This window comes from Nicotiana attenuata, chromosome 3, assembly GCF_001879085.1.
Source record: "Nicotiana attenuata strain UT chromosome 3, NIATTr2, whole genome shotgun sequence".
NCBI classification, from domain to species: domain Eukaryota; kingdom Viridiplantae; phylum Streptophyta; class Magnoliopsida; order Solanales; family Solanaceae; genus Nicotiana; species Nicotiana attenuata.
This window is the reverse complement of record NC_031991.1, coordinates 4,997,952-5,008,453: the sequence shown is the minus strand read 5'-3', so window position 1 is coordinate 5,008,453 and position 10,502 is coordinate 4,997,952. Positions and strand designations below refer to the sequence as shown.

General features: G+C 37.0%; 1 protein-coding gene across 1 annotated transcript; it reads right to left on the bottom strand.

Annotated features, from left to right (window-relative positions):
* On the bottom strand, positions 638 to 4,114 carry LOC109223228 (12-oxophytodienoate reductase 2-like). Its single transcript, XM_019387447.1, has 5 exons — positions 3,754 to 4,114; positions 2,918 to 3,058; positions 2,552 to 2,682; positions 2,257 to 2,433; positions 638 to 1,452 (listed from the first exon to the last, which is right to left on the bottom strand). Exons 1-5 carry the CDS (start codon positions 3,843 to 3,845, stop codon positions 860 to 862), a joined length of 1,134 nt encoding a protein of 377 aa, XP_019242992.1. The 5' UTR covers positions 3,846 to 4,114; the 3' UTR covers positions 638 to 859.

Here is a 10,502-nt window from a genome sequence, read left to right as displayed (position 1 = left end):
ATTGAAAAGTAGGGATCCCAGTTGTTCATGTGAAATTTTCCCGAAAAGTAGGCTCCAATGCAGGACAAATGAAGTGGTAAGAGTAAACATGTGACTTACCTGCAGAAGAGAGGAATTATGGCACAACTTAATTCTTGGAAAGGCATGCCCTGAAAATATCTGGACTAGTATATCAGAAAATTGCAATCTTCCCTGCCAGTTAACAAAAGCAATAACATCTTTCCTTGGTCCACTCTACGGCAACAACTAGATGCACCAGAAGACATCATAACTTTGTTAGACTTAGCTGTCAAGGCAAAAGCTATAGCAGGCTGTAGTAACATCGAGCAAACAATCAAAAGAAAATTTGAGCATGGAACCACCAAGACATGCTATGTAGGAACAGCTACAGTTTGGATGGTATATGGCAGGATTATGAGAAGGTAGATCAGTTAGTCCCAATTTTAGGAAATTTTTATGTCAGGCTTGCTAGGACAGTCGTATCATCCTATGAGTCGATCATAGTCCACCAACTGAGTCATTGATATAGACAATTTCTTACAATAATTGTCTCAACGACTTAAAAGATTGAACCTGGATCCAATATTTAATAGTTCGCAGCCTTTATTACAATTAAGAGGTTACTCATGGTGATAGATAAGGCAGACAAAGGATGTATGCATCAAATGGGCTTCTATTACAAGGAGAAGGCTATAATCAGCGAAACAAGAAGAAACAAACCAATCCTTTATTCAAGTGCAGAATATGCTACAAATCTTTATCAATAGATCACTTCTTCTGTGAGACATATGAAGTATCTGACAAACCCCTCTTCCCCTACGTCCAAGAAAAGGGTAATCCAATAAAATTCTTCTTGGCATCATGCCGTGGTTTCTAGAAATGGATAGTCACTATAGCCAACAACAGGATCAGATATATAGAATGTATCCCTGTTATACTTGTTGAGAGGTGCATCGAGCTCAAATCGCCTAGGTAAATCTGGATTGGCTAAGAATAGACGTCCATATGCAACAAGATCAGCTCGGTCTTCAACCACAGCTTTGTTTCCATCTCCTCTATCATAACCACCAGCTACCATAAACGTACCTTTGAATGCCTTCCTCATTGGTACAAGGCTTTCAGGACATTCAACTTTTTCCCCAACTGTTTTCATCCTTGGCTCAACCATGTGGCAGTAAGCAATGCCATACTTATTCAAGGATTCGGCCATGTAAAGTCCCAAAGCACTTGGGTTTGAGTCTCCTGATTCCATGTAGCTTGCAAATGGGGAAAGCCGTATTCCAACTCTGTCAGCTCCTATCTCATTTACAACTGCTTCAACTATTTCGTGTGCGAATCTGCAACGGTTCTCTAAAGACCCTCCATAATGGTCCGTTCGATCATTGATTTGGTCTTTCATAAATTGGTCGATTAGATAGCCATGAGCTCCATGGATCTCAACCCCATCAAATCCTACAAACATAAGTGAAGTTAGCTTGAGGGAGGATGTTAATTTGGCGGCAATACCAACGTGACAGCACATGGACAGATATTCAAAGCAAGGATTATACATCACAAGTAATCAACTCACCATGTAATCAATCTAACAAAGCACTTATATCAGAAATGTTCTGCAAGATTTAAAATTTCTGTGAAACGTCTAGACCTAAAGAAAATCTCCTGATTCTTAGGAAACCATAATGGAGAGAACTGAAAAGTGACTCATTCTGTCATTCCGAAGAGCACCAGTGAGATGCCATTTAGACTGTGCATGTCACACTGTTCACACACATTAGTTGCAACTTGCAACCATTATAAAATGTTTTGTTGTTTCTCTGTTGTATTGTTTACAGCAAAAGTTCTAATCCAATGTTCAGATATAGTAAGTTGCACCAGCTGAATGATATGTGAAGCAGACTCTAAATATATTGATTTTACATATTTGAAGAAAAGATAATCTCTTCCTACATAAAACATGTTAGAAGGTCATCCTATTTTACCAAGTTTGCCAAATGAAAACTTTTTATACGCGACACGTCACATGAGTCGGCAGAATCATTCAAACAGTAACATAGTTATCTCAGCTCATGACTGTTCTTCTCATTTTTAGGAACTCACCATCCAATTTAGCACTTGCTGACTTTCTTTATCTCGTTCTTTCAAGTTAATATTCATCTTAACTGATATAATAAATATTGAACAAATATTTTCAAATCCATAATTTCAGACTGAAACAGTTTTCCATTTAAAGCAGTAAACTTGACCAGAGACTCCTACCAGCTTCAATGGCATTTCTAGCAGCAAGCCGAAAATCGTTAACAATCCGAGGAATTTCATCTGTCGTCAGCCGCCGTGGTGGTGTAAATTGTGCAACATCTACGCCATTGGCACGAATTTGAGGTGTTAATGGCTTGTCTGTGCAGGAGATAGGAGCCTGTCCATTGGGCTGAAAATCTGAACAAAAGGAGTCAAGTTAAGAAGCACAAAAGTTAACATTTAGTGAGACTGTTATCTCAAAGCGTCAAACATGATTTGATAAAATGATTAAAATTATAGTAGCAAAGTCAGTTACCTCTGTTGGAAACTCTCCCTACATGCCAAATTTGGCAAAAGAAGACTCCTCCTTTGGCATGGACTGCATTAACAATTGGTTTCCAGGCCTCAACTTGCTCCTTTGTCCATATACCAGGTGTTTGTGGATACCTTTAATCAATAAGCATATAGCAGTATTTAGAATGATTACTTGGGAGTAACTGCAACTATACAACAACAACAACAACAACAACAACGAAAAACCAGTATAATCCCACAAGTGGGGTCTCGAGAGAGTAATATGTATGCAGACTTTACCCCTACCTTGATAAGGTAGAGAGGATAGACCTTCAGCTCAAGGATAAATTGCAACTATAAACTAGTAAAATTATGGAACTAAGGTTACCCTTGGGCAGTGTCAGAAACTCCTGTGGCTTCTGCTATTAGAAGACCGCCTTTTGTGGTTCGTTGAGAGTAATAAAGGATAGCATGTGGCTGAGGAACATTGCCATAAGATCTCTGCCTCGTCAATGGCGCCAATACAACCCTGAAAAGACATGAAGAGTACAATAAGAACAAGTTTCCGTCTTTATTCATCAAATTCATAGGGCTATGCAATAATAGGATGTCAAAACTCAATGCTCAAAGATAATTGTCCTTGCAAATAAGGATTACATAGTTAACTCAATTATCAATAGTGACACAGTAAATTTCAATCCCTTGATAATGTATTTACCATTATCAAGAACTTGAATTAGATGGGAATATCAGCTAAGGAAATATAAAAATCATCACTTAAAAAAAAATTAAGAAAAAAATGCCAATTCGAGAAATTGCTTTAACTTTTTAAAAAAAACAGAAAGTAAACTTATACTTTGCACAAATCAGAAACCATTAACAGCAAAAGGGATGAAAATAAGAAAGAAAACACAAAAGGCAAACAGAACATTTTATGAGAGGGTAACCACCAAGATCAAATTAGAACAATCAGGAACAATCAAACATCAAATGGAACAACATATAACCAGTGTAATCGCACAAGTGGAATTTGGGAAGGTAGTATATATGCAAATATTACCCTTACCTTCACAAGGTAGAGAGATAGACCATTGGCCCAAGAAAAGCATAATCACAACAATTTTGAAAAAGAAATACAATAATGAAGAAGCCATGAGAAAGAGAAGCAATAACCACAACCAGAAAACTAAAAGAAAATGGGAAATGGATCTGGAAGAAGAATACCTATGAGATAACTGAAAAATTCCCATTTTATAAGGGGTCAGTAAAGGGATATCTTGTTTGCTTTCTGGAACTTGAGCAGCATTCTTCTCCATTTTGAGCTTTCTTGCTTTATCAAAAAACACTTGGATGTCTCTCTAATTTATAGCAAAGCAGAAAAAGTGAAATGTGTATGGAGTGGAGCCACAAAAAGGAGTGTACAAGGAATAGCAGCTGGGGTTTTGGTTTCTCCATCTCAGCCGCCCCAAAAAGGAAGCATCGTTTTCCCACAAGGAATATGCATGTTATTTGATTTTGTGCCTACATTCATTCCTCTTCTGTTTTTGAAAAAAAAAAATTATTCACTTTGACTTCTCATTTTCGACTCTTGATTCGTGAGTGTCACTTTGACTGTGTGTACGAACCAATAATGCTATCCACCAACGCAAGCAGTGAGGTGTTATAAAATAAACGATAAATATAATAATATTGAACAAGTAATAAAGGCAAGAGATAGAAGGGAGAATGATTTTGTTATTTCTCTTCTTGGTGTGTTCTCATAGGTCAAAAGTTCCCTATTTATAAAGGTACAGATATATTCAAAATATAGTAGTATAAGTTAATGTACTTGAGTACATGAATACGAAGTAGTTAAATAGACACACAAATGCAATCATCTCAATCAGATGCGCACTACAAAAAAAAAAATTGGAATTAGCTACGAACGTGTCGCTAATTAGTATTTCTTGATAATCCATTGCTAATTTGTCGCTAAATGAGATTACCGATGGATTTTTCTATTTAGCTACAGAGTTTGTCCGTCGCTAAAACTTGATTTTTTTAGCAGTGTGCATTATCTCAGTTATAATATGATGTTCATTGTTCGGTCATATTCAATTTTTGCCAAATTGAAATTTGACTTATTAGTTTTAGAATATACAAGGAAGAATTAACATAAATAGTCACATATATTTATAATTTATGCGTAATATATATATAATCGTGTATAATTGATGTATAATTCATCTATACATGCTATCATAGGGGATCCAAAATTTTAATATGTGGGTGTAAGATTTTGATTTCAACTAGTGAATTCATTACTTTGTTTGAGTTATGGGTTTATTAGCTCAATATTTTCAATAATATTAATGAATTTTATACTGAAATTTAAGATAAAAGTTATGTGTTCACTTGAACCTAGAGCGAAACTATTGGATCAACTCATGAAGGCTAAGAAATGTAAATAATGGATATGGCTAACTATTTGGATAAATATTCCTTTTTAAAATAGAAGAAAATTGAAATGATTACATATAAATTGGATATGGTCCCATTCTTTTCTTTCCCTTTGTATAAATACTTCAAAGGGAGCTAGAATTCAATGAAGTAGAAACAACCCACTCTAACAAATGGCGAGATTAGAGTAAAGTCGCTGAATAAATACTTCAAAAGATGATAGATTTTTGCTGCGAATTAGATGACTGCTTAATTATCTTTGACTTCACATAACTCCTTGCAGGAAAACATGAATGTATCCACAACTATATCGTGCGACTTGCATGAAATTGGTTTGGCAATAAATGATACAGTTGAACTCTCTCCAACTTCAGCTGCTTTATCTCGTTTCAGTTCCAAGTCAAATGTGCATGTACACACATGATAACCAGACCTACAAGTGTACCAGATAACCAAAGAAAACCTTAAACATGAATTCCTCTTGCCTAGATAAACTAAATTGCCATAAGAATACATATCTTGAAGCACATCTTCGTGAACAACGTGAGAGATATCAACCTCCCAGCACCCTCCGATGGGTGGATCATCAGGAAAATGCATACTATCCACATAATCGAGCTCAACTGCATTATTGTGCACCTCTATTTCATGCTCCAAATCACGAACGATTAGAATAGCTCGTCGTTCCTCTTTAGGGTACAGGAATATCTGAAATCTGTACAAGTGATTGTCTACAATTACACAACCATTCGACCAACTGGCTTTCAATAGATTACCAGTGCGAGCTGTCAAAGGACTCGGCTCAACATCATCATATGTCAAAAGACTCAGCTCATCATCATATTTTGATTGGTTTGAGGATTCCGACACAGGGATATTAGAAGAGGTCGGCTCAACATCATCATATGTCAAAGGACTTGACTCATCATCATATTCTGATTGGTTTGGGGATTCCAACACATGGCTATTAGAAGAGGTTATGTTTTCTTCGGACATTCGGAAAATGTGCCGCTTGTGATCATGCACGCTGTAACCATAAAGATTTGAATAGCAATCGCAATAAGACCAATCAATCAACCTTACGTATAGCATCTTCTTGGAGTAGTCAATAACCTGAGCGTGGTTTGCGGGTATTACATGGTTGCTAACAAAAGAGGGATTAGATAACGAAACCCACCCTCGAGAAATATTATTGATATCCAACATCTCGAAGTGTGGTTCCTTATATGAAATACCAGTAGAAAGAACATAAAGCAACCCATTAAGGAAAAACACAAACGGCCTGGGCTTGGGGGCTTTCAACTTTGGGAAATCTTCTAGCCATACCCTATTGCGAATATCATAAACTCTGACTTCGTGTGAGTAATCTATGGGGTTGAATTGCTCATCATTGTCCTCACCAACAAAGTACACATTAAAGTTACCAGCAGTGTATCCCATACACCGGAAAAGATGCCGCGGCCGTTTGTAGGACACAACATAGTACAGATTGCAATCGTCATAGTCAAAAGCATACACATTGATGTCTTCATAATTTTCTAAAAATAAAATTACTAAGGACGACCAATTATTGTAATCAATGGGCAATACCTCAAACGTACCATTAGGTGTCTCCATTCTCTTTTCTACAAAAGGTAAGGCGCTGAGAGAGAGAGAGACAGACTTGCCGTTGCCGATTTTCGCTTGCCGGTTGCAGAACCGCCGATTTCTGTCAGTGTGAGGCAGCGAGGGTTTGAGTAAACAAATTAAATAGGAAAAAGCCTATCCGCCTAGCAATTAATGTTAGGTTATGTTTAGTATTCTTTTCCTCTATTTATAGGGAAAGAGGGGAAAGAGGGACTTAGCCACCAAGCAATAATCCCTAAAATCTCTCTAAAATATTTTTTTTGTTATAAATAGAATTGTATTTAAGGTCAACGTCTATATTTTAGAGAGATTTTAGGGATTATTGTTTGGTGGCTAATTCACTGTTTCTCTATAAATAGAGGGGTTATATTCCATTATAATTCATCCCAAATCAATAAGGATTCTCTACTCTAAACAATTGAGTAGAAGCTTTGGGATTGAGCATAATGATTGTCAATTGTTTCATGAACTTCCTTCCGGATTAAATTCTGGATTTAAGGTAAGTATTTTACTTTATTTTTCTCTTTTAAATTCTTGACATTCTATAATTTAATTTTAAATACAAGCAAAGACAATAAGTTGTCGTTATAACTATAATAGAGTACGTAAGAAATTATAAACACGTGAAGTGGTAAAATTTCTATGCCTTACCATGATCAAATTCATGTATGATTGTGAGCAAATAAGTGAAAATTCGTCCCATTGAATTTGCTTCATTCTCATTCCCTTAAGAGAATGTGGTATCACTATGTAATAAGTCTAAAAGAAGACAAAATTAGTATTGTGAAGGTATCAATGGATGTGGACGTGGCAATAGACGAAATTATAATCGTCATTATTGTAGCAAATGAGAACAATAAGGATTCTCAAAATAATCCTTCACTTTGTGAAAGTAATATTTGTCATCGATTTGACATGAGATTTTGTAACTCACATATAAATGATTATGGTCCATTCATGATGTGAATATAACAACATGTGATTTATGAATACATAGTTATTCTTGGCTGAATACATACGGAGACACTTAAAGTTGGCACGATTTTTCATTTAGACACCTGAACTTAGGGGTGTTCCTAATGAGCACGTACATTACTTGAACTTTGTTCCAATTAGGCACTTCTTGCTGAGTTGGCACATAGAGTGAGTTTCACCCAATATAGGCGCGTGAAGAGCCCAAAAAATAGATTTTTTTTATCTTTTTTATTTCCTTCTTCTTCTTCTTCTTCTTTATGTCCACCACCATTTCCACCATTGCCTCCTCCACTTTCACCATTGTTGTGCCTCCACCTTGATTTAGGTCGAAAGTTTGAACCAACCCTTCTTCTTCACACAAAAAAGTAGCCGCCAGCCCCTTCTCCAAACAACCAGCCGTCGCCAAGCTCCCCCCTCCTCACCACCAAATCCTCTACCACCCTCCTCTCTAACCCCCATCGCCAGCCCCTTCTCAAAACAACCAGCAGAAGCATTAATTCTCTTATTAGGATAAGGAATGTCTATAATCGCCGGCGACGGAGAATGAACTCCGGCGACAGAAGCATTACTTATCTCATCGGGATAACGAATCTCCATTGACGCCGACACCGGAGATTGAGCTCCGTCAGTAAAATCATTATTGATCTCAACGGGATAATGGATCTCCATTGTCACCGGCGCCAGAGAAGGTGCAAAGTTGCCTTAATCAAGCAAATTCACGGCGTCATCTAACGACATCGAAACAGATAACACGACAATCCACCGATTTCGATAAACCTCTGTTCTATTAACAACAACGTCGTTAACAGTCACAACGCCGTCGACGAAATTCACAACGAGCATCTTGTTCGGAGCAAGAGTTTCTGGGTGTAAATTATTTTTTTTTCTTTTTGAGAATGTTATTTTATTTTGTTACTAAATAGATTTTAAAATAGTTTTTCTTTTTTTTTAACTCAAAATGATATATATCCTTTTTTTTCTTTGTCATTCGCCACGTCAGCCGCGAGTGCACACTACTAAAAAATTATGTTTTAGCGACGGACAAATTCTGTAGTTAAACAGAAAAATCCATCGCTAATCTCATTTTGCGATGGATTAGCAATAGATTATCAAAAAATTCTGCTAGCTACGAGCATTTTAGAGATAGATTAGCGACGACGTTCGTAGCTAAATCCAGTTTTTTTTGTAGTGGCATTGCACACACTTTGTAAGTTTGGCTAATTGACAAAAAAGTATCTAATTGGAACAAGTTTAGTGTAGTATAAGTGCTCAATAGGAACAACCTTCAGTTTAGGTGTCTAAATGAAAGATGGTGCCAACTTTAAGTGTCTCCAGATGTATTCCACCTTTATTCTTGGAAGAATATGAACATGCTAGTGGTAGTGAATATACCACACTCACCTCTAGAAGGAGGTTTGAGATGAAACAAGAAAATAATTTTATTATTATGGCATGAATGATCATTGATCACGCACCTATTGTGATTATGCGAAAATATTATGGTAGTGTGATTATTACAGGGCAAACGTAATAAAAGCAGCATATCTTGCCTATAATGATTTTGACCATGACCATAATTGTAAGGCCCCGAAAAATTTGTGCTCAAAACCTAGTAGGTCGTAGGGTCAGGTTCCGAATATGTTTTGGGACGGTTCGGACCCATTGTACTGATCTAAGTATTTAAAAAAATCAAAGAACCAAGTTTTCCAGAAGAGTGCTATTTTGTGGTCCAGAATGCGGTCGAAAATCAAGTATGCGGACCGCATTTCTGCCGCATAATGAGTCAGTGGTTTGGTTAAAATTAAGGTCAAATGCGGTCCATTATGCGACTGCATAACTGATATGCGGACCGCATTTCTATCGCAAAGTGAGTCAATGTGTCAGTCAAATTTGAGGTCAAAAATGCGTGCCTTATGCGACCACAAATTGGGTATGCGGACCGCATTTCCGCCGTAGACCGAAACAGTAGGATTGGATTTTTGGAGCACTTTTGCGGTCCATTCTGCGGACCGCATTTCATCTCTGCGGTCACAAAATGCGACCGCATATCTGACTCGGGTACCTATTTTTCTAAATTTCAAACCCGACCCCCTTTCTAATAAAATACCCCAACCCCTCATTTTAATGAGTTTTCTGAACAAAATAAGAGAGAGGAAGAGAGGGTTCTTGAGAGAGAAAGTCATCTTCATCAAATTTGATTCTTCAAAACTATCCGGTCCGGGGAATTTCATAGTGATTATTGCAGGTAAAATCCCTAACCCTTTTTCATTGATTTTCAGGTTTAAACTAAGGGGGGGAGTCTCATGCATTGATTCTTGGAAATAATGGTTGAAAACATACATGCATGCCTTTTAAAACCTAAAATCTAGTAAGAGGAATTGGGTAGGAGTAAAGGATTGTACAAGAGGGGTTGATAACCTAAATAAGTTTGAGTAGCAATTGTGAACTTCAATTCTAAGTCATATGTGTTAACTTGTGCACTAGATTGACGTTGCTAGACTATTTGGTGAATTGAAAATAGAAGTTAAAAAGGGAATTCGGCTCCAGGTATGTATGGCTAACTTTGACCTTTGTAAAATCACCTTGTTTGGTGTACGAATATTTGGTACTCCCTCTGTTCCAGTTTATGTGAACCTATTTCCTTTTTGGTCCGTTCCAAAAAGAATGACACCTTTCTAAATTTGGAAATAATTTAGCTTAAACTTACAATTCTACCCTTAATGAGAAGATTTTATAACCACACAAATACTCTGGACCCCTTTTTGACTTGTTTAGGACCACAAATTCCAAAAGTCTTCATTTTTTCTTAAACTCCGTGCCCAGTCAAACAGGTTCACATAAATTGGAACGAAGGGAGTATGTGATATCTACGTGGATTATGTGTGGACTTCTTGTGACTGGTATGATTTGAGTGTTCGTGGTTGAGTCTCCCG